At 34.5% G+C, this 25,327-nt stretch overlaps 2 protein-coding genes across 22 annotated transcripts in view; one reads left to right on the top strand and one right to left on the bottom strand.

Annotated features, from left to right (window-relative positions):
* The window catches only part of LOC128259570 (potassium voltage-gated channel protein Shab), a 75,386-nt gene extending 71,541 nt beyond the window's left edge, over positions 1-3,845 (bottom strand). For 7 of the 21 annotated variants that reach the window (XM_052992063.1, XM_052992066.1, XM_052992065.1 and 4 more), the window contains exons 1-2: positions 3,313-3,772; positions 1,495-1,691 (exon numbers count right to left, since the gene is read on the bottom strand). The gene's annotated coding sequence lies outside the window, so the exon portion shown is untranslated. The other 14 variants (XR_008268061.1, XM_052992076.1, XM_052992075.1 and 11 more) reach the window with 8 other exon arrangements.
* Positions 3,846-13,350: 9,505 nt separating this feature from the next.
* Positions 13,351-24,376, top strand: LOC128259593 (protein spaetzle 5). Its single transcript, XM_052992139.1, has 6 exons — positions 13,351-13,626; positions 16,676-16,821; positions 16,881-17,035; positions 20,095-20,358; positions 20,862-21,425; positions 23,890-24,376. Exons 2-6 carry the CDS (start codon positions 16,759-16,761, stop codon positions 24,056-24,058), a joined length of 1,215 nt encoding a protein of 404 aa, XP_052848099.1. The 5' UTR covers positions 13,351-13,626; positions 16,676-16,758; the 3' UTR covers positions 24,059-24,376.
* The last annotated feature ends 951 nt before the right edge of the window (positions 24,377-25,327 follow it).

The raw sequence follows: 25,327 nt of genomic DNA, 5'->3' as shown, positions 1-25,327 counted from the left end.
TGCTTATAAGTCCTTTAATATTGTCTATGATTTTAAAATATAATATTTGTTTTATTTATGAATTTGTTTGTAGGACTATAATATAATAAAATGCTTTTAATATAAGAACCTATAAATCTTTGAATAAAGATGATTTTTGATTTATCAAATAATATCTTTGGCTTGCGAATCATTTGCTTTAGTCCGCGATTTTAAAATACTTTTAAATTTAGTTCTTTATCAATTAGATAGTATAACAAAATGTCCTACTAATTAACTATGAAACTAGGATTCTAGTTTGAGCGTCAAAGGTAATTAAATAATTCTTTTGGTTATCGAGTTATAATTTATTTGTATATATATAGTATAATCTGATTAATAGCTTACCAAAACGTCTTTGAGTGCACTTACTGGTACTGTTATAATTCTTACAGGCTTTTCCGCTTCATTCGCTACTAACAATCCCGAAATCCCTTCAATCCCTTTGGAAAGCTTTCACTTTGGACAAAATTGGTCTGGATGTGGGCCACGCCTTTCGAAAACACGGAACCAAAATTGGCAAGCCATTAAGAAGCGTGCACTGTTGTTGTTTACACATCTAAAGCAATTTTATCACCTGCGAGCAATGTTTGGACTAAGTATATTTTATGGCCGCAGCCTCGCCCAGCCGAATTTCCCCCATAAATTCCCCCAAAACTTTCCCGCTTTTCCCGCTGCAGGTGAAAGGAAAAAAAGGGAGAAAATGCCGAGCTGGAAAGCACCAGCACCGCCTTATCACAATATTTGCGGCACATCACTTGATTATTGGCTTGTCTGTCAACTAGCATGAGTATTATATTATTTTATTCCTTATCTAGGTTGGGGTTTGGATCCCGCATAGGTGCCATTAAGGCCGTTTGACAACTTGGGAAATGTGTTTGTGTTTGCGCAGCTCGGGTAATTGCGACCGATAAAAACCCCAGCTCAAATACGAAAAGGGCTTCACGAAAATGTGGAAAACCTGAGTAAGTAGCATGTCGAATTACAAACGCTAATTGACTCGTAAAGTTGCCAAAAGTGCGGCACGAGTCAAAATATCGATTGCATTAGCATAAATTCATAAAGCAAAGTATTCAGGAAATACTGTGGAAGTCATTTCATAAGTTCTCTTTTATTTTATATGTGTAATTTTGGCCTATTTCATTTAATTAAAAAGTTTAAGTATAACATATTGTTTAAGCATTAAAATCGTTTAGCAATTTGAAAATGAAATTTTAATTTAGCAAATTTTAAATGAAGTTCTTGCAAATATAGTTAGCTTTATTTTATTATATTAGGTATAAAGAAAAATATGCAGGAAATACTATGAAAGTAACTTTATAAGTTCTCTGTTATTTTTTAATATTATATATTTATATTTTGAAAAACTCATTTGATAATAATTTTTAAGTATAAAATGCTTGAGTATAAAATCAGTTTCACAACTTGATAGCTTATAGCTTATAAATAAAAATATATAATTTATATTCCACTTACCAACTAAAGAGTATTTACTTTCTTGTTTATGATTTGGGCTTACTTTAAGGGTTTAGTTTAAGCGTTGATTAAGTTTTTGATTTTGTGTTTATTTGTTAGAGCATAGGAATATATTTATGTTACATTTTCCAATTGTATTAAGGGAATTTTTCTTTTATCTGGCTTTAGGAAAATATTTTTTCTCACAGACACACGCGCTGGAAAACAAAGAGAACTTATATTATTTTACACTTTTTGAGGAATCTTTTTTAATGCGAAAAGAAAACGTATTCTTTTCAACGCGTTGGCATTATGGTAATGCCAGTCCTAGTGCGGATTTTCATTTTCATTTTCCTTTTCCGCCAGCCTATCTGTCTGCCTTTCGGGCCTTTTTTTCCTTTTTTCGCCCGACTGTATTTGAATTCGTACGTATGTGGGTGGTACACGCCTTGCTTTTACTTCACCCAGGGAAAACACTTTTCTTGTGGCCCTCTGCACTCACAATTCAAATGAACTTCAATTCGGTATTATATTTTCTGTTGTGTTTTGTTTGCTGTTCCATTGTTTCGATTTTATTACACATTTTTGGCCGCGGCCTATGGAAAATGGGGTGTAGAAGAGAATTGGAGGGGGTTTTTTTTTTTGGGGGGGGGGCCTTTTAGATTTTCCACTGCTCACGCACACAGTTTTTCCAAGCACAGCACGCTCCAAAGTCTAGCCACGAACTGAAAGCATCGGGGAAACTCCAAACTTGAGCAGCAGGAAAAGCGGAAAACCGAGAAGCTTCCAATGTCAATGCGAAGCCAATCCTTTGTACGAGGAATGTGTTATTTTGGAAGGCCCAAACCTCCTGGAAAAGCCACTCGCTCTTTGCCTCTCTTCCGTTGGTAGGAAAAGTCGCTCTCTCGTTTCGGGATTTTCCTCTCTCCCGCTGGTTTTGTTTTTCCGAGTTGTCTAGTGCGTGCGTTTTGACAACTACATTCCGCCCCAAAAAGAAATGAGTTTTGAAGTTTTCAAAGTAGATTTTCACTTGCAAAGTTTAATTAATATGAATGTCTGGCATGCCTGCTACATATATGTTTTCTTTTTATTTTTCTCTTTCTTTTACTCTTCATTTTCTGGGTGAAATTTATTGGCCGTGCGGGCGTGCTTTTTTGTTAAAAATAGCCGCCTTAGCCTCGCAATGCGTCGGCAGCCTCAGCGACAGCATCAAGTTCAGATGGCTTCTATTTGCTTCTGTTTCTGTTTCGGTTCTATATTTTTGGGGGACCAACTTTTATGGAGAGGGAAAGACAACTTTTGACCTTAGTCAAGCTAAAAGTGCTGCCCACCTGTCTTTGTTTGTGCATACATCTTTTAAGCGGCTAATTGGCCAAGTTGCGTTGTGGCTGCCAAATAATTCAGGCAATTGCAACTACTCGGCTAATTACTAGCCATAAATGAATAATCAAGGGGAGAGGCAGGTGGTGAGGGTGACTTTAACCCCCAACAAGAGAAGCGAACCCCCTAGGAAGCCCGAATCGCTGACACATGAATTTATGATTTCTTTGGCCGTGTTGTTATTGCCTTTATGATTATTGCGACGCCGCGTCTGTTGTCTGGCTTTTCCGACTTCTCCGACTTTTCCCGCCTGACGCCAACTAGCATTTAGCGACTAGCAACCCCCATTTTACCATTGTCAATCATATGACCCCCTTCGAAGATCTGCCTTTTCGGGCTTCCGTTGGGCAATTTGTTTCGGTTACCCAGTTGTTTATCTAGTTTTTGCCACACAACTTCCCCCCAGAAATGCTGCCTTGGCATTATTAATATCCTGTGACCCCAAAAAGAGATACAAACTCTTAGAGTTTCCCCGAAAAATCAATTGATTGACTGCGATGGCCACATTTTCTGCACTTTTAAACGCGTCACAAGAAATTTAGATTTCAGATTATACGTTTCGGTATTTGTATTTGTGCTTTCTTTTGCTTTCTCTCTCCCTTTTCATGGCAAAATCTCTCTTGTCACACTTGATTTATTTTCGAAATTTTAATTTTTCCTCATTGACTTCTTGGCATTTTTTCACGAATTTCCGCGCACACACACACTTTTTGTTGTTTGCAGCCCAGGAGTTGCATTGGATTGGTACCAATTGATGGCCATTTGCCGACTGACTGGCCGACTGACCAAGTGGCCAACTGGCTAAATGACTAGCCAGAATGACAGAATGACAGAATGCCAGCACGCCAGAAAAAACACGACCGAAACCGAGTCCGACGTTAAGTATACGCCATGCGACACTCGACCGGAGTGTTTGTTCAGGTTTTTCAGGCACCCACCACACACACGTCCGTTCTCAGCTGTGGCCCAGCGCTTTTGAGAGCGTTCAGCCGGAGACAGAGACAGAGAAAGGCGCTGCAGCCGGATCCGGCGCTGCCGACGGCGACGTCGTCGTCGTGGTGAGTTTGCGGCCAGCTGATGGCGGAAGAGCACGGCGCGTTTCGAAACACCAGCAGGGGTGGAGTGCTTTGGAAAGGCCTAACCGCAAAAGGGGGGAGAAAAATTGAACAATTTTATGAAGAACTCAACGAGGTATAGTATTCCATTTATATTTTATATTTTTGGTCGAAAAAACTGCAATTTAAACTCATATTTTCAATCTCGCCAATTTTAGCATTTTTTATAAGGGGTACCATCATCATTTTTTTCGAAATTTGGTCCAACCCAAAATATTTGAGCTGTGAATGCCAGTTTGTTGGAAATTTTGTGACGAATTCAACGAGGTATAGCATTCCAACATAAAACCTTTATATTTTATAGTTTTGATCAAAAAACTGCAATTTAAACTCATATTTTGGAGGTCGCCAATTTTAGCATTTTTTATAAGGGGTACCATCATCATTTTATTCGAGATTTGGTCCAACCCAAAATTTTTGAGCTGTGAATGCCAGTTTTTTGGAAATTTTTGACGAATTCAACGAGGTATAGCATTCCAACATAAAACCTTTATATTTATAGTTTTGATCAAAAAACTGCAATTTAAACTCATATTTTCGAGGTCGCCAATTTTAGCATTTTTCATAAGGGGTACCATCATAATTTTTTTCAAAATTTGATCCAACCCAAAATTGTTGAGCTGTGAATGCCATTTTGTTGGAAATTTTATGACGAATTCAACGAGGTATGGCAATCCAACATTAAACAATTATAATTTAGATTTAATAAAAAAACTGCAATTTAAACTGATTTTTGGAGGTCGCCAATTTTAGCATTTTGTATAAGGGGTACCATCATCATTTTTTTCGAAATTTGATCCAACCCAAAATTTTTGAGCTATGAATGCCAGTGTGTTGGAAATTTTATGACGAATTCAACGAGGTATAGCAATCCAACATTAAACAATTATAATTTATAGTTTTGATCAAAAAACTGCAATTTAAACTCATATTTTTGAGGTCGCCAATTTTAGCATTTTTTATAAGGGGTACCATCATCATTTTTTTCGAAATTTGATCCAACCCAAAATTTTTGAGCTGTGAATGCCATTTTGTTGGAAATTTTATGACGAATTCAACGAGGTATGGCATTCCAACATTAAACAATTATATATCATAGTTTTAATCAAAAAACTGCAATTTGAACTCATTTTTTCGAGGTCGCCAAGTTTAGCATTTTTTATAAGGGGTACCATCATCATTTTTTTCGAAACTTGATCCAATCCAAAATTTTTGAGCTGTGAATGCCAGTTTGTTGGAAATTTTATGACGAATTCAACGAGGTACGGCATTCCAATATTAAACCTCTATATTTTATAGTTTTGATCAAGAAACTGAAATTTTAACTCATATTTTTGAGGTCGCCAATTTTAGCATTTTTTTATAAGGCTTACCATCATCATTTTTTTCGAATTTTGATCCAACCCAAAATTTTTGAGCTGTGAATGCCAGTTTGTTGGAAATTTTATAACGAATTCAACGAGGTAGGGCATTCCAACATTGAGCCATTATAATTTATGGATTCGATCAAAAAACTGCAATTTAAACTAATTTTTGGAGGTCGCCAGTTTTAGCATTTTCTATAAGGGGTACCATCATCATTTTTTTCGAAATTTGATCCAACCCAAAATTTTTGAGCTGTGAATGCCAGTTTGTTGGAAATTTTTTGACGAATTCAACGAGGTACGGCATTCCAATATTAAACCATTATAATTTATAGTTTCGATCAAAAAACTGCAATTTTAACTCATATTTTGGAGGTCGCCAATTTTAGCATTTTCTATAAGGGGTACCATCATCATTTTTTTCGAATTTTGATCCAACCCAAAATTTTTGAGCTGTGAATGCCAGTTTGTTGGAAATTTTATGACGAATTCAACGAGGTACGGCATTCCAATATTAAACCATTATAATTTATAGTTTCGATCAAAAAACTGCAATTTTAACTCATTTTTGGAGGTCGCCAGTTTTAGCATTTTCTATAAGGGGTACCATCATCATTTTTTTCGAATTTGATCCAACCCAAAATTTTTGAGCTGTGAATGCCAGTTTGTTGGAAATTTTATAACGAATTCAACGAGGTATGGCATTGCAATATTAAACCTCTATATTTATAGTTTTGATCAAGAAACTGAAATTTTAACTCATATTTTTGAGGTCGCCAATTTTAGCATTTTTTTATAAGGCTTACCATCATCATTTTTTTCGAATTTTGATCCAACCCAAAATTTTTGAGCTGTGAATGCCAGTTTGTTGGAAATTTTATAACGAATTCAACGAGGTAGGGCATTCCAACATTAAGCCATTATAATTTATGAGTTTCGATCAAAAAACTGCAATTTAAACTAATTTTTTGGAGGTCGCCAGTTTTAGCATTTTCTATAAGGGGTACCATCATCATTTTTTTCGAAATTTGATCCAACCCAAATTTTTGAGCTGTGAATGCCAGTTTGTTGGAAATTTTTTGACGAATTCAACGAGGTACGGCATTCCAATATTAAACCATTATAATTTATAGTTTCGATCAAAAAACTGCAATTTTAACTCATATTTTGGAGGTCGCCAATTTTAGCATTTTCTATAAGGGGTACCATCATCATTTTTTTCGAATTTTGATCCAACCCAAAATTTTTGAGCTGTGAATGCCAGTTTGTTGGAAATTTTATGACGAATTCAACGAGGTACGGCATTCCAATATTAAACCATTATAATTTATAGTTTCGATCAAAAAACTGCAATTTTAACTCATATTTTGGAGGTCGCCAATTTTAGCATTTTCTATAAGGGGTACCATCATCATTTTTTTCGAATTTTGATCCAACCCAAAATTTTTGAGCTGTGAATGCCAGTTTGTTGGAAATTTTATAACGAATTCAACGAGGTATGGCATTGCAATATTAAACCATTATAATTTATAGTTTCGATCAAAAAACTGCAATTTAAACTAATTTTTTGGAGGTCGCCAGTTTTAGCATTTTTTATAAGGGGTACCATCATCATTTTTTTCGAATTTTGATCCAACCCAAAATTTTTGAGCTGTGAATGCCAGTTTGTTGGAAATTTTATAACGAATTCAACGAGGTATGGCATTGCAATATTAAACCATTATAATTTATAGTTTCGATCAAAAAACTGCAATTTAAACTAATTTTTTGGAGGTCGCCAGTTTTAGCATTTTCTATAAGGGGTACCATCATCATTTTTTTCGAAATTTGATCCAACCCAAAATTTTTGAGCTGTGAATGCCAGTTTGTTGGAAATTTTTGACGAATTCAACGAGGTACGGCATTCCAATATTAAACCATTATAATTTATAGTTTCGATCAAAAAACTGCAATTTTAACTCATATTTTGGAGGTCGCCAATTTTAGCATTTTCTATAAGGGGTACCATCATCATTTTTTTCGAATTTTGATCCAACCCAAAATTTTTGAGCTGTGAATGCCAGTTTGTTGGAAATTTTATGACGAATTCAACGAGGTACGGCATTCCAATATTAAACCATTATAATTTATAGTTTCGATCAAAAAACTGCAATTTTAACTCATATTTTGGAGGTCGCCAATTTTAGCATTTTCTATAAGGGGTACCATCATCATTTTTTTCGAATTTTGATCCAACCCAAAATTTTTGAGCTGTGAATGGTTTGGAAATTTTATAACGAATTCAACGAGGTATGGCATTGCAATATTAAACCATTATAATTTATAGTTTCGATCAAAAAACTGCAATTTAAACTAATTTTTTGGAGGTCGCCAGTTTTAGCATTTTCTATAAGGGGTACCATCATCATTTTTTTCGAAATTTGATCCAACCCAAAATTTTTGAGCTGTGAATGCCAGTTTGTTGGAAATTTTTTGACGAATTCAACGAGGTATGGCATTCCAACATTGAGCCATTATAATTTATGGATTCGATCAAAAAACTGCAATTTAAACTAATTTTTTGGAGGTCGCCAATTTTAGCATTTTCTATAAGGGGTACCATCATCATTTTTTTCGAATTTTGATCCAACCCAAAATTTTTGAGCTGTGAATGCCAGTTTGTTGGAAATTTTATGACGAATTCAACGAGGTACGGCATTCCAATATTAAACCATTATAATTTATAGTTTCGATCAAAAAACTGCAATTTTAACTCATATTTTGGAGGTCGCCAATTTTAGCATTTTCTATAAGGGGTACCATCATCATTTTTTTCGAATTTTGATCCAACCCAAAATTTTTGAGCTGTGAATGCCAGTTTGTTGGAAATTTTATGACGAATTCAACGAGGTATGGCATTCCAACATTAAACAATTATATATCATAGTTTTAATCAAAAAACTGCAATTTTAACTCATATTTTGGAGGTCGCCAATTTTAGCATTTTTTATAAGGGGTACCATCATCATTTTTTTCGAAATTTGATCCAACCCAAAATTTTTATCTGTGAATGCCAGTTTGTTGGAAATTTTATAACGAATTCAACGAGGTATGGCATTCCAATATTAAACCATTATAATTTATAGTTTCGATCAAAAAACTGCAATTTAAACTCATTTTTTGGAGGTCGCCAATTTTAGCATTTTGTATAAGGGGTACCATCATCATTTTTTTCTTGATATGGTCCAACCCAAAATTTTTGAGCTGTGAATGCCAGTTTTTTGGAAATTTTATGACGAATTCAACGAGGTATAGCATTCCAACATAAACCTCTATATTTTATAGTTTTGATCAAGAAACTGAAATTTTAACTCATATTTTTGAGGTCGCCAATTTTAGCATTTTTTATAAGGGGTACCATCATCATTTTTTTTTAAATTTGATCCGACCCAAAATTGTTGTGCTGTAAATGCCAGTTTGTTGAAAATTTTATGACGAATTCAACGAGGTATAGCATTCCAACATTGAACCTTTATATTTTAATGTTTTTATAAAAAAACTGCAGTTTAAACTCATATTTTCGAGTTCGCCAATTCTAGCATTTTTTATAAGGGGTACCATCATCATTTTCTCAAAATTTGATCCAACCCAAAATTTTTGAGCTGTGAATGCCGATTTGTTTGAAATTTGATGACGAGTTTAACGAGGTATGGCATTCCAACATTAAACCTTTATACCTTTTTTTCAAAATTTGATACAACCAAAATTTGTAAGCTGTGAATGCCGATTTGTTGGAATTTGTTTTTATTAGGCAACGGGGTGTGGCATTCCAACATAAAACCAATATACTCCACAGCTTTGATCAAAAAATTGAAATTTAAACTTTTTTTTTATTCGGTTCGATGTGATGTCACACAACCTGAATTATTTCTTATTGCCTATGAAAATAAACTCATGCCGTTCGATACGACTCTCAAATGCTTGCGCCAATTTTTTGGGGAATTTAAAAAAAATGTTTTGTATGACACACATTCAAACTTATTAAGTTCTCGTTATTTATGGCCGTTTATTTTAAATGACAGGCGTAGACAAAGGAAAATCTGAAAATTTTATGATGCTCAAATCCTAGGCATATGGTTTTCTTTTGTGCTATCCTGTTTATCTGAAGGACATGTAGTGAAAAGTTTCCTCTTCCCTTCTGTGTTTTCCCCATCCTTGTTTTTTCATTCGACGCCTTGATCAGCCATGAATATAAATTATACCCTAAGTGACAGGAGGAGGCTGTTATGGCTAAACAATCATAAAGAACAGCCGGCACGAATTGTTTTCAGCTTTTTATAGTGCGTTCAGTTCAGCAAAACAGAGAGGTACTATGCGAAAAGCACTTAAATAGATGCGAAAGCATATTTTAGCATACTGTTATTATCTGTTAAAAGATTTCAGGTGGGCAATAAAGTACAAGAGATTTAAAGTATGGACTTAAAATGTTTGTAGAAAGACATTGAAGTTATGGGAATGATATAATCACATGTTCCTATTTGTATCAATAAATATCTTTTTCAACTAATTTTTATCTTTAAACGCATTGATTTAATTTATTATAAAATGGTTGCATATATATAATTTATATTTTTAAACTGATTGAGCTAAAAACTTATATAGCTTTTAGAAAGTCTATATTATAATTGTATGGCAAATTAAACAAGAAAGAAAGCAAACTTCGGCAAGCCGAAGTTCATATACCCTTGCAGCTATTGCAAGAATTAAACATTTTTGAAAACATTAAAATTATGATTTACTTTCGTATATGTTTAAAAACATTGAAGCTATGATGATTTGCAGCTCAATTATTTGATGGTTATTTTATATATTTTTATTATTTCTAAGGGAGCTATATGATATAGACGTCCGATTTTGATAAAATTTAAACCATAATTCTGAAATATTTAACCATTGCTATATGTCGAAGAACTAAACAAAAAATTAAAAAACAGAAAAGTTATAATTTTTTTCATTTATTTTTCCGATTGTTCCTATGAGAGCTATATGATATAGTCGTCCGACTTTGATGAAATTTAATCCGTAAATCGGAAATATTTAACCATTACTAAATGTCGAAGAACTAAACAAAAAAAAAAAAAACAGAAAAGTTATAATTTTTTTTCATTTATTTTTCCGATTGTTCCTATGGGAGCTATATGCTATAGTCGTCCGATCCGGCTCGTTCCGACTTATATACTACCTGCAATAGAAAGACAACTTTTGGGAAAGTTTCATGCAGATAGCTTTAAAACTGAGAGACTAGTTTGCATATAAACGGACGGACAGACGGACAGACGGACAGACGGACATGGCTAGATCGACTCTACTAGTGATGCTGATCAAGAATATATATACTTTATAGGGTCGGAAACGTCTCCTTCACTGCGTTGCAAACTTCTGACTGAAATTATAATACCCTCTGCAAGGGTATAAAAAGATATGTAAACTATAATGACAAGATTTTATATGTATCTAAAAATATATTTCTTCAGATACTTTTTATTCTTTTACGCATTGATTGAATTTTTGTGCTTTTAAATGCCAAAAAATTATTGCATATATTTGTAATTCATAAATTGAACGAACAAAAATAGTTTACGCCTTTTAGAAAATATTTATAATATATTATATGTGTATGGCAAAATAAACAAAATATGCTTTACAATAATCACAAGCTCTTATTTGTATTTATAAGTATCTATCTTCAACTACTACTACTTTTATCCCTTAACGCATTGATTGAATTACTTAACATTTAAATTGTTAAAAAACAAAATATATATTAAACTCATAAATTGATCGATCAAAATATGGCTTATACTTTTAGATAATTTATATTAAATGTGTAAGGCTAATAAAAAAATATATACGAAACAAAAATAATAATAATGAGTGATTGTAAATAAATTTAGCTTCTGTCAGTCACTAATCGAAGATCACAACCAATCGAGCAGCGGTTTTCGAGCGTTTTCGAGGTGTTTCTGCCAGCGTTTTCGTTTTTGGAGGAGGGAGCCCATAAAATAAACCAAACTCGAAACGAGGCGGCCTAAAACAGCTATTACCATTACGTCACGGGCAGCGGGTGATGTTTGACGGGTTAGTGGGACAAAAATAAGCCGGCAAAGGTAATGAATTGGCCCGGGGCAAACGGCGATTTTAAACCGTTCCGTTGTTGGCCAACTCAGCCGACGGCATTGGGCCCAAACCCAAGCCCAGCCTCTAATTAGCCCTTTCGCAATTGCAGCTAAGCCCCAAAAAACGGCGGAGGCGGCGGGCTGTTGGGGGAGTGGCCCTTCCACGCGGTACACACATATATATATTTAATAGTTATAAAATGAGTTTTTGGTCCCGATACCTTGGACTCGGAGTTTGATTAATGAGCGGCTTAAGTGAATCTCATACCGAATCTGAGCCTGCTCGGCCGGCAGACTGATGAAGTCACTAATTTGACTTAAAAACGCATTAAAAACCATTTTCGATAAGAGCTCCGATCGGAGCTCCCCAGTTCGTGATTTCGGCGAGGGTTTTCCCGTACTTTTCAGCCTCGTGGTCTATGTGAAAGTTGTGCAAATATAAAATCGAAAAAAACCAAAATTAAACGATGGAACCAACAAGGCCCGGATAAAATTCCAAAAAAGTCTCCGAAGATTTGAGAGTGCAAAGCTCTTGCTTTATGGGACATTGCCTATTGGCAATCAGCTGTTAAAATAAATAATGACATACATTTGGCAAGTAAACTAAAAAATACTCTATATATACAAAATGGAAATATGGCTTGATGATTTATTTTTTTATTTCGTTATTAAATATTAATTACAAGACTTTTAGGATATACAGAAATAATTATACAATTAATTAAATACCGTTAAGAACTTATTTACTTTTTAAATATTTTAAAAATATGAACAAATTTTGTTTAGTACTTCTTACTTAATGATTAGATTAATTTAAAGTGTTTAAATATTATTAGAATATATATTAAAAGTATCATTAAAAATCTTATTTATTGTTCAAGATATTATAAAAACATTAAAAAGTAATGATTATCCATTTTAGGTACATTATGTAAGAAAGATATAAAAAATTCATAAAAAAATCATTTTTTTAGAGGCTTTATTAATATAAATAAGGTTTATATATACTGCGCTCAAAGTTGTTCTCTACCCTTTCTTCGTTTTTTTACAAGTGTAAACATATTTGGTAGTTTCATGAATATGCAATTTTTAAAAATTATTTGAAAAAGAAATTATTTTTTTGAGCACTGATCACTTTCTTCCGAATTATTTAATAAGTTAACGCATCCACAAAATACATATACAAGTTTTGTAGTAATATTTAACAAATCTTATTTGGCAACGCACATAAATTGATTTAAATGCCTTCGCCGAGAGACAAAAGCCGTAGGTAACTCCTACAATTGTGCGCGGTCTTGGCCATTAAATGCCCTTTCTTGCCAACACTCAATGTCTGCGCCGGAGGCAGAGCCAAATCAACGGCAGCAGTCACAAATCTGCGACAGATAAAAGCTGTTAAGTGACCTTCATTGGCTATAAAAATCCAAATTCATCGCCCAGCGAACAATGAATCGTATCTATGGGCCAAAACCGGCGGCAACGCCGAAACAACAATTGGCGAGCGGCAAAAATTAACAATTTAAATAAATTCACTTTATTGCAGTTTCGCATATTGGCGACAATGTAAAACAAACAATAAAAGTTGTCAATAAATAAAGTCCGAGTCACATTGAATGGCCCGAACGGCTGGACTTCCGGTCTTGATTCGGGCCAAAAAAGAAAAACCACACATCTCATTGGGCATAGTGTGTATACGACATGAATCACACGGGCCACAAAGTTCAAAGTTGAGCGGGCTAAATTGAGAGATTACTTGGGGAGATCAGAGCCGGCCATATCTTTTTGCTATTTATATAGTTTGTGGAGCTGCTCTGACCCAAGCTCTGCTTTTCTGTGCCCAGAGTTCGCGGCTGTTAACTTGGCTAAGACCGCTCAGTTGGCTACGAACCTCTGCCGTGAGCATTTGCAAACGCATGAAACGGAAAAAACAAAGTCGAAAGCCGAAAAATACAAATTGAAATCTCCGCGCTGTCTTCGGTACGTGTTAAGTTTTTTAATTAGTAGAGTTTTCAAGTGAATTCAGTGGCAAAAAGAGAAAATAATTCACAAAAATACAAGAAGCAAAGCAAAGCTTAAGTGTAGTGAACAAAAAAAAACTGTGTATCAACAGGCAAAACAATACAATAAGCCGCACTCTAGGTGAGTAATTAATAAAGTGGAATAATTTAACTCCCTACCATAAATTAATAAATTTAATTAATCGCATCGCATCTGATTTATTACATCAATTTATTGTTTCTATTCGCCTATATACGTGTAACCAAAATGTTGGGAAACCAGCAAACACAAATTAAATCAAAGCGATCACAAAACAAAATCCACAAAAAATGCAGACAACACTTTGAGTAACTAAAAACAAAATATAATAAAAATGGGGAGAAAAAAACCTGGCCGTAGCCTTGAAAAGTCGTGCTTAATTCCTCAGCTAAATGCAGGCATAAAATATATGTTTAAAAAATTTTAATGAAGCCCAGCCATTTGTCTGGCTCAAATCGAATCCATTGTTTTAGTCCCTAAATAAGTTTTAAATAACCAGGCCTTTTTGTGGTAACTAAAATTGGAAAAAAAGATTGACCATTTAGAAAGAAACATATTTGATGCTTAGAAAAGTTTAGTAAATTCGAAGAAGTTCACATTTTTAAGGTTAAAGTAATATTAGTTAAATACAACTTGGTTTTAAAAAATGACTAAATTAAGGAATCCCTTTCAATACTAATAGAACAATTTTAAGATTCCAAGAATCATCCAAATTTAGTTATTTACTAACTATACATTTTTTAACATTTCAAGTCTATTTTGTTATAAAAAATAATGTACCAAAGCCAATTAGTACATTTTGATATAAAAAACTATATATTAAATCAGTGTTTATGGATTCTTGTTATACAAAGTGTACTAAAAATTTCTTTTAATTAAAAACAATATAATTAATAAACAGTATTCCAAGTTCACAGAATTTTGTTGAAACCTGCTAATGTTTCAATTAGTCGCTAACAAAATATCTAGACTTATCCCCTCTAAACGTGCCAATCGGGTGAATAAGTAAGAATGTCTGGGCGAGATAAAGATCCGACAATCGATCATTAGTCAGTCGGGGAATAATCAATTAAATATAGATAGATGATTTTGCGGCCAAATCATTCAAATAAATTGAGTAAAGCCCAACGATCTTGAGCACTCAATTTCGCAAATGGAGCCGCAACCAATGGATTATCCGCTAAAGCTCGGCCAAAGATCTTTAACAATTTCATTAACTCTTGGCCCCATCGGCCTAATGATGTGCAAATGGCCCAAAACACACCATAAAACACACACTGCCACTAAAGTTGATATGGGAGACAATGGCGATGCCAAAGACCAAGTCTTGGCCCGACTCTAACCATGTCCAACATCTTTTGGCCACACTGTGATTTATGAGGTGATCGCCTGGCGCAACTTTGGCATCGTATTTTGGGAAATACCAGCAGTACGTGGGTGTAGCCATGTGCAAGACTCCATTAGCAGATCGCAAACACCAGACAAAGCTGGGCTCCATGAACAGAAAAAATTAAATAACTGTTAAAAATCGCAAAAAAAAGATTTGATAAAAAATTTCAGCTTTAAATCTTTAAATAACAATGTAAAGTGTATTATTAAATGGACTTAAAAATGTACAAGATAAAGACAATTTGTTTATTATTTTCAATAAAATATTTAAAATGTTTATTAAACAGCTGAAAAGGTGGAATCTTTTTATGATTTATTGATAATAATTTTTAAAAACGAGATGAACACAGTAAAACTTATTGTTTTTGCTTTAATATTCAATGAAATAATTAATAATCATATAACATATATAAAATTTCCAACTTGACAATCGTAAATTTAAATATTTTTTTTAAAGGTTATATTGTTTCTTATTATTTTTAAAAATGTAATCAGCTAATGAATCATTTTAATAAACAAAATTGTTTTTTTGATAATATGTACACGTTTAATTATCATACAAATTTTTTCTGTGTAGCTTGCCCGACACTTTGTCATTGGCGCTTGATTCTTGACTGATTTGTTTTGCTTGGCTTGTGCAAAAGAGCCTGCGATCCCGGAAATCCTACAACAGCTTGTGGCAGGTGTTTTTGTATCAGCATAAATTCAAATTAATTCATGAATGCTCACTGTTTTTACAGGCAAACCATGACAGGCTGTTAAAGCAAATTGTTATTGCTATTTGTTCTATAAATAATTGTGGTACACATTTTTATTGGAACTAAAGCAAAACTTGACACGAAATCCGGTTTTTAACATTCGCTGTGACAGCTTTTGATATGATCACTTGTAACCATACCTATAAAACAATCGAAAAAGTTTTTTTTATATTTTTTTTTTTACTTTAATTACCATTATTGTGTTTATTATAATTAAAAATCACTGGGAAGTTCCAACTTTTTTCCAATTATATTATCGCCGAGTTTAAAAGCTAATTAATGTAATTAGATTTCAGAGTTTTTGTTTTACTTCTGCGATTTGTAATTATTTTGTTCGGTAAATCACAAAACTAATTTCTATCGCAGTTCCCTTCTTATCATTACTCTATTCTAAACAACTCCATATCTTTTGATAATTAGTTCATAATTCTTCAATAAATTGTTAAATATGTACTTTATCTTCTATTGAAATGCCGCCACTTTAAAACCCCGTTTAGAAACGCTAATAAATCATTAGAGTTTATAAATATTGTCATTAGCTGACAGCTCGGCTTGCCAATTGAGAACGCCCCCACAATGGCTGTGGGCGTGACCAGTCCATTATCTACGCGGCGTATACTTAATCTACGTATACTTAATCTTGTTGTCTTGAGCTTGTTCGTCACTTTCACTTTTGGCAATTTATTTTCGCTATTTACGGGAGTTGTTGTTCGAGTTGTTTGGGTGTTGCTTTGGGTGTTGTTTGCTATAGAGGTTGTCGGTTGTGTAGTTCGTGTTGATGTTATTGTTTTAGTTGATGATTGTTTGACTTAACAATAAGCCCAAGTGAACTCTGCGCAACAAATAAACACTTTGAGGCATTTCCGCTGCGGAAAAATCATCAGTTGTTGTCTGTTTTGTGTCCCAATGGAAATGGTGGGAACAATTTTCGAGTATTTGCCCATTTTTGCGACTAATATTTAGCCAAATAATTCATGGCAGTTTCTCTTTCTCGTTCGCTTCAGATTTCCAGACTTCGCGTTGAAGGCAATTGCTGAATCGCAATCGACTCAAATGCAAATGCAAATCGACGGCGAATGAATTGACAATGACAAAGAGTATTAAACGTCCGCCCCCTATTAGTTGTAACCACCTGCTTCTTACCTATGTGGTGAGTATTCCTGATCCCCTCCTAGCTACTTGACATAATAAAAGACATATTCCTTGCAGATATTAGCTTATACAGTAGCCGCCCACAGCTCGCCCCCGCCATGTGGCCTTTATGGAGCGCCGCCTTGCCAATTCCTCCCAGCGCCACCTGGTCAAACGCCCACCTGTGCCCGTCCAGGAAAAACTTACTGCGAACACGCCGATAACTATCCCACGTAAGTAGGCATCTACCGGGAATTTTCAAAATAATATAATTCCATTTAAATTGATTTATTATGAATTAAAATGACATAGTCTCCACAACATAATTTATCTCACTGCAAATAAAAATAATAAAATGCTTAGCCATTGCAAATATTTTTGTGAGCTCAATGAATTCAACAAATCCATGTATATTTATGTTGAAATGATAAGCCATTTCAAATATATTTACTCAAGTTACTATTGGCATCTTAATGTCCGTCGCTTAAATTTAATAGTATGTGCTTTGGTAATAAAAAAATGCATAAGAATTTATTCATAAGAAAATTTTATATTAAATATTATAATTAATAAAAGACAATTTATGTTTTCTTATTTATATTGCAGTATTCAATAGCACATAATGAATTTAAAATAAAATTGATCTGAAAAACCACATCATTATTAAAAGGTTCATTACGTCGAGTTTGCAAAAACAAAACCAACATCACAATATTGCATTACTTTGAAATAAATTTAATAAATATCCATTTTATTTCAAGGCATTTAAACATTGAAGAATCGACAAGATATAACAAACCAAAAATATTTGTTTAATTTGAGATTTTAAAAATCGTATAATCATTATTATATCAAACCTCAAATCAAACATTGCTAGTCCAATCAATATCCACTTCATTCGCAGGCATTGCAAACAAATGTTTGGCCACGAAACAATTTCAGTTTCAATTTGAATTCGCTATCGAAATCGAAACTTGTTCGCTGGCATCGCATTTGCATAGGAGCATCGAGCATCGAGGGAATATCTATTGTGGCTGCTTCCGCAACGAGCTCTCAGATACTTAAATACTCGGATACTCGAAGTGATGCTGTTTCGTGGGGCTTCTGCATCTGCTCTCAGCCAGCTGGGGGAATTCCTTGACCCAATAAACTTGAAATGACAGTTCAAGACACTTTTTGTTTGGCTCCTACCATGTAGTATAAAGTATGCAGTGTGTAGTATAACTTTGGCGACGAAACGACGACTGGCCGCGTGCTTCTCGAATATTTATGAATGCCTCCAATGAATAATCGTGTCTTCGGGGCATCATAAGTTGCTTGGACCGGCACTTTGGCGCGTGAGCTAGGGTATTTTGGGTGTGCTTTAGTTTTTTTGTTTTTGGGAGAACATCTTGAAGTTTTGAATAAAACATTTTGAATAAATCATTTTGGTTGTCTATTTATATATTTCTTAAAACATTTTTATTATATTTATGATAAGACTTATGGATAGGGTCTTCTCAAATACAAAAAAGAAGTTTTTATGCTAATGATTACTGACTATATAATTGGAATTTTGAAAACTAACTTACTTAAATCAAAAACAAATTAATAAAAACTATAAATGAAATTAAAATTGGAACCCAAGCAATGAGCATATATATATATTCAGCCCATGATGATCCCCAGATTGCATAAAGCTTATTATATTTAAAGAAATTTTATTGAATTTAAAATATGTATCATAAAAATGTATTTGTATTTTAAAAATAAATTTTTATAACCTAGACGCACTTTGCCAGCAAACTTAAAAAAAAAATTTCAATTGTGTTATCTTTGAAAGTTGAATTTTTTATAATGAGCTTCATTTGATCTGTGGAATTTCTCAAAATGAACTGATAAATGGAATCCAAGCAAAGAGCATCCATAATTCACCACTTGATGACCCCCAGATTGCATCTTCTGTCTTACGTGCTCCAAAGATGGCACTCAATTTTTGTTGTTTGGTTTGTTTGTTTATCATCCGCCTTCGCCTTCGACTGGTTGGCCATGTTTGTTCGTCTATTTATAGAGAATTTCTTTGATTTGGATTTAAATAATATGTGCGTTAGTGGGTAATGGTAATGCAAATGGCTTGATAAGCCCTCGGCGCCGACGCGGCAATTAAATAGGCATTTTTATTACAGCGCTTGCATTGGAATTTCTGTAAGTTGCATAATTCTCAAAAATATGTGTATATATGGGAAAGCCCCAAGCGGGTTTTTACTATACATATACTAGAGGTTGGGTCTTTCCCTTCCCTTAACCCTTACCTTTCTCTGCCTCGTTTTTTTGTGGCACGTGACAAGCATGCGATGCGATGTTGATAAGAGTCGCAAAATAAAAAATAAATACGGCACTGTCAATTTATTATTTACGATGTCTGCGCCTCCCAATTTTTTTTTCTTGCCCAGCGGCCGCATATTAATTATGATACTCATATTTGATTTGGCTTGAGCAACGCCGCAATTACCATTTCCATACCAATTTCTGGCACTTGTCAGTCAGTGGGCTTTGTGACTTGCATAATTTGGTGGATTCAACAAGTGCCTGATTTTCGCTTTCCCAGCCTGTTAACCATCGCAGCTTGCATCACTCATTGTTTCTCTCTGGCACGCAGGAAAAAAAACAAGCACACACACAAAATAAGGTCTTTTTCCACTTGTTAATGACGGGTACAAATGGTGCACTCTGCACGGAAAATAACATTTTTCAGATCAGATTTTACATTTTTTCCTTACCTAATTAAGTATTTATGTTTTTAATTTCATCTTTATTTAAAGAGAATTTTGGTTTATTCATAATTTTTCATTCAGTAACTATATTGAGTTGTTTTTTTTTAAAATGGGCTGCTTTGTTAATATTTTTCAATTCTCTATGTATATTGGCTTATAATTAGTGGTGTTAATTATTTTTTTTATTATTACTTGCTTATATTACTTTTTTAAACGAATAACCCTCATTACAATTAATCAACTGATAGCTTAGTAAATAAAATAAAATATTACTTGCATTACTCTTAAAAATAAATCAATTGATATTTTAGGTATATCTTCATAACTTACGTATAATTTAGATAAGTTTTAATTAATTAATTTAATTAGTAATTGAAATAAAATATTACTTTTAAACTAAATAGTGCTCTTTAAACTATATTAATTAAAAGTTTATGCATCTTACAAATATTTGTGAGCTATAGAGTATGCATTTTGTTGGAAAATATTACTTTTAAGCCCATAAAACCCCTTTTAACATATATCACTTAATATTTTAGGTATCTCATTAAGACCCTCGTCCGAAAGTGGGGCTATGAGGCCAGCACTTTGCTGGTGGACGAAACCTGGGAGGATTTTGCGGCTGTGGCGTGGCACGATACTCCCGTCTTCTACGATCCCAAGTCCATTTTCCCGCCCCGCGATCCCAATGGCCAGGACTTTAATGGATATAGTTATCAGACCCCATTTGGAGGCAACCCCCACAGAGCGAGTGGCGGTGGAAACCCCCTTTTCGTCAGCAATCCCACAACGGAAGCGCCAACGTGAGTACTCCAAAAATCATAAACAAATATGAATTAAATGTATGACTAGCAATTTAAATTCGTATGTTCCGGTAACTGATTTTGAACGTTTTTGAAGGTCTTCATTAAGATTCGATTTGTGTATACCATAACAGAAATAACAAAACCAAAGCATTGATAGTAGTATTGTTACAAGGCAGGCATTAAATGGGTTTTTAAAATCAGAAATAAAACCTTTAAAGGAAACGCCAAAAAGGTTCTTCACGTATCCATTACAAAATTAATTTGTAAAAATAATTTTAGGGTTTTTTTCAATCCCAGACATAAAAGTATGAAGTCATTACCGGAAAATATATGTACTATATGTAATTTACAATCGGACAGGACAGGGTATACAAAGTTTATACCAGTTTTCATGAGTGGTATTTATTTTAGATTAATTCCAGTAATTTCAATTAACAATTTTTCCCTTAGTCAATATGCTGTTTTAATATACAAAAATATAATAATCTTTTATAACTCAGGTATCTTCTTTATACGTCTTCTGGAGGAGGTCATCGCTCGGGTCAGCGGTACAACTCGCAGGGCGGAACCTCATCCGCCGGCGGTCACTTGTACTTCAATCACGGTGGCAAGTCCACACCCTACAATGCCACCCTCTGGCTGAAGCGGTTGGTCAGGGATCTCAGTCGAAAGCAGAGGCAGGTCGGCACTGATGAAGAGGTGGAGGAGGAGGTGGTCGAGGAGGAGGCCGAGGGTGCTGAGGAGGTTGAGGAAGAGGAGTCGGATGAGGACGAGGGAAAGGGAAAGGGAGAGGGGGAGCAGAGCGAACCGACAGAGGATCACGCGCAGAGCAAGCGCGATGTCTCGCTCAACATGGATCTCTTGGATATCGTGGGCGTGGATGCCCCCAATCCGCCGAAGAAGCGTTCGAGGACAAAGCGCCAAAGTCCCGGACGCTCCACCCTCTGCCAGACGACCTCGCAGTTCATCACCCCGCAGGCGGCGCTCAATAGTCGAGGCAACTGGATGTTCGTGGTCAACGAGCAGAACACAGCGCGCCAGATGGTGAAGGCGGAACTCTGCGCGTAAGTACACAGAAAAAATAAATTGCTTTTGTCAACAAACACTTATAATTTTTGCCCGTGATAAATGTAAAAGTAATTTTAAAATAGGGACATTTTTCGCATTATGTCTCTATTCGAACACATCAAAGTGAAGCGGCAAGTATCAAGAGGATATTGATACGGAGTTTTTTTAAAATGAGTTTAATTTCAAATCATTTTTTTTTCTGTTTACAAATTCGGTGGTTAAAGGGTATAATAATAACTAGTATGTCATGAAAGAAAAGTCATTGCTGCGCACTTTATATTCCCTTTTATTTTATTTTGTTTATTTTTTTTCGAAAAACCTGTTTCAACTTACCCTTATTGTCATCATAATATTTAATAATTTACTAAAACTTAATAAAATTGTTTTTGATTTCGTAAGTTTCTATCTCAAATTTTATGAAATAACCATTCTACATGAATTTTACATGAGGTGTGAGTATCCGCTAAGAGCAGAGTAAGCAGTAAGCTGCTTGCTTGATTGAAAGACAAGGAAGTGAAATTATTTACGGAAAGTAAAAAAAAAAACCGAAAATGATAAAATTCACCGAAATAAAATTTACAGAATAAGTAAGAAAATTTTACAAAAAAATTCCTTGGCCTTTTAATTGGATTTAATTGTCTATTAACGTTTTAAATATTAAAAATAATCTTGTTAATCACTATTACCAATTTATTTTTTAAATTATAATAATTAATATTACCATTCAATACTCAATTTTCTTTATCATTTAAAAAATAACTTAGCCTAATGCTCTACCTCAAAATCACTTAAATATTCGCGAAAGAAAAGTTTGACTTATTGTTACATCCATTATTAACCAAATTTGGTTTATATTCCTTTATCAATTCTTGTGCTCCAGCTCAAAAGTTGAGGCATTAGGGGATAAAGTGAGTGACTTGTCCATCCAGCCGTTCGTTCCCGCTCATTATTTCGAATATATTTCTCACTGATCCCGACACCGATCACAGCACCCCTACCGTTTACCGCACTTGTAATCAGTGGCGAGAGGTGTCATGCCAACCCCATTCCCGTTCCCATTCCGATGTTAATAATTCGCAGCGGGACGTCCGAGGTTTCCCCCTTCTTTTATATGTTTATTTTGTGTGTTTAAGACTAGGGCAAATCCCTCACTGTCCTTCTCTTTCTTTAAAAAAAGCATCTATCCCTTTTCCACCGACGGAATGGGCACGTGGTTTGTGCAGGTCGAACTAAGGCCCGTTTATACGGTGTCATAATTGCGGTTAAACGAATTATCACACCCCGAAAACGGGAGAGAAATACCAAAGCATTCCGCCATTAGGCCATATCCTTGTCCCCTGTTTTATTCCCCTCCGTTTGGTCCTTCCCCTTTTTTATTTTTTCAATTTTTTTTTTTTTGGATGCGTGCGGTACTTGAAAACCTTTCCACACTCATCATCCGGAAAAAGCGCAAACAAATGCCGGCGACGGGAACGGAAACAGGAATTTGGGGTGATGTGGCTGGGTTTCTGGTTCCTCGGGTTGGGTCAACGCATTTTGCCCTAATTGTTGCCCGTTTGTCCCGCTTCCCAGTCTCAAGAATCGAGTCCATTTTCGATTCTCCTCCCCCTCCGACATTTGCTGCCACTTGTTGTTAGCACTGAGCCCGGTACTTGGCGCAATTTGTTTAACCAAATGGAGGCGCGCATAAATCTTGGCCAAGGAACAGCTGGGAGCGGGACTACACGTAGAGAAATTTAAGCTTATTTTATATTTGATTATAATTCTTATCTCAGGAATTTCAAAATCTTCTTTTACCGATTTCTACATTCATCAGCTTTTAATTTAATTTTTAAACATGTCTTGAAACACATTTAAGGAAAAACGCAATGAAATGTCAAAAATCTTTAATAAGCGTATTAATTTCCTCTTTGAAAATCAACCTCAGATCTTTAATTTTAAATTTTTTTTTTGGTAACAGGCTCAGTTTTTGGGAAACTATTGTTTCTAAGAATCAAATAAAAAGTATTTTATTTATATATTTTTATTTAATATTTAACGTTACAATTTTTAGGATCACATGTGGAGATGTGCATTGAAGGTATGATTTATTATTTGCTTTGTAAATAAATGAAATTAAATACTTTTTTATAACTTCTAAGCTAAAACTCAGATATTTGTTTACTGTGCAGGGATTGTACCGTTTCTGTTTCCGCTCGAACGGCAACTCCTTATCAATTACATACGATTCCCGTTTTAACGAGTTCGTTAAACTTTCAACTCTGCTCCGCTTGCGACTCCTGCGAATCTTCCTTTTTTTTTTTTGCTCCTCCTTTTTTCGAAGGAGTCGCAGCCGGCGCTCTTTATTTATGCCCTTCAACCCACAACTAAATTCTGGACAATTGTTGATTTTTAGCATTTTGGTATTGGTATTTCAGCATTCGCATTTCGCATTCAGAACTTATTTCGTTTATTTTGCAGCTCGAACACCTGCTCGAACCTGTGCGAATTGCCCAACGGCTACAACTCGAGATGCGAGCAGAAGTTTGTGCAAAAACGCTTAATTGCGCTCCAGGGCAATGGGCAGAATCTCTATACGGACACGTTCTGGTTTCCCAGTTGCTGTGTCTGCACGATAGCCGCCAATTAAATGAGGACGACGATTTTGGCAAATTCATATCTGATAACTAAATGATACGAAACCAACCACACACACAATACACAAAACACAACACACTGCACAACACCCCCACACACACAACACACTCAATATATCTCACATGTAGTTACACACAAACACACAATGTAGTTCTTAAAAATGTAATTTAAAATCGAAAACATCGAGTGAGGCATGCTAAATTGCATTTTTGCCCACACAATCCCTTCGAGTTTTGTATAGTAGCATTAGAGTTACCCTGTGAGAGCGATCTAATGGATATCAAATAAACAACGATTCGAGGCAATGTTTTTTTCCAGTTAAGCGCATGACTTGATTTATTTTGGGGTGGGTATATTAACTGGACTAAGTTTGATCTTTATTAATGCTAAAGTTATACCAAATTTTCATGATTGGTATTGTCTTAAAAGTAAAAAAAGGTGTGTACAAATATCTTCAAGAAACCTAATAAACATTACAAATAAAAAAAAACAACTAATCAAATTTAAACTTAAATAATTAAAAGAACATGCCCTTTTTAGTTTTAGCTCAAATCAAAATTACTTTATTTCTTGAACATATCCTTGATTTCCAGGAAAATATAAGGTAAAAAATGGTGTTTATAAAAACTATAAGAAACATAATGAGTATTTCAAAGTATTTCGGGAGAAAGTAAAGTAAGTAAATAAAATTATATATTATTATATTGCTTCTGTAATATATAGAATTTTATATATGCCTTTGAACTGCCTTTAATTCTTTAACTTCATTTTAAAATAAGTGCAGTTCATTTAAATCAAATAATTTTATTTGTTACAATGTTATTTTAAAGAAAATTGAACCAAGCTGCGGGCTACACCCACATAATTTCATAAATCCGAATAAGCTGCAAATTTTCAATCAATATTCGTACACTTTTCAATCACTGGCTATTGCAAACACATAATGACACAGGAAGATTTCCAACAAACAATTTTATAAAGCCCTGGGCATAGTGCAAATCGGATTTTGTGGTTTTTAATTAATATAGTTATTTCTTTGGCCGCTAGGCCAACAGGCAACACAGCAGCCGCAAAGGATTCGCAACTTTTAATTGTGAAATGGCGAAACGAGAGTTTCCGCAGCGTGCAAAATCAGCAAAAAGATTCAACAACATGCTACAACTATGGTACACCTGCTGTGCTGCAAATGCAATTGCGTTCCATAAATCCAGAGACAATAATCGTAAAATAACATCAGGTGTCACGCGCACGAAGCGCGGCT

Source organism: Drosophila gunungcola (assembly GCF_025200985.1).
Source record: "Drosophila gunungcola strain Sukarami chromosome 3L unlocalized genomic scaffold, Dgunungcola_SK_2 000005F, whole genome shotgun sequence".
NCBI lineage: Eukaryota > Metazoa > Arthropoda > Insecta > Diptera > Drosophilidae > Drosophila > Drosophila gunungcola.
The sequence above is the reverse complement of the archived record's forward strand: the minus strand, read 5'-3'. Positions and strand labels throughout refer to the sequence as shown.

Excerpts from the sequence above, each read along its gene's own strand:
- LOC128259593 (XM_052992139.1), top strand. The coding sequence starts at position 16,759 with ATGACAAAGAGTATTAAACGTCCGCCCCCTATTAGTTGTAACCACCTG. Across the intron at positions 17,036-20,094 it reads CACGCCGATAACTATCCCAC|GTATCTCATTAAGACCCTCG; the intron begins GTAAGTAGGCAT and ends TTAATATTTTAG. Across the intron at positions 21,426-23,889 it reads GTGAAGGCGGAACTCTGCGC|CTCGAACACCTGCTCGAACC; the intron begins GTAAGTACACAG and ends TTTATTTTGCAG.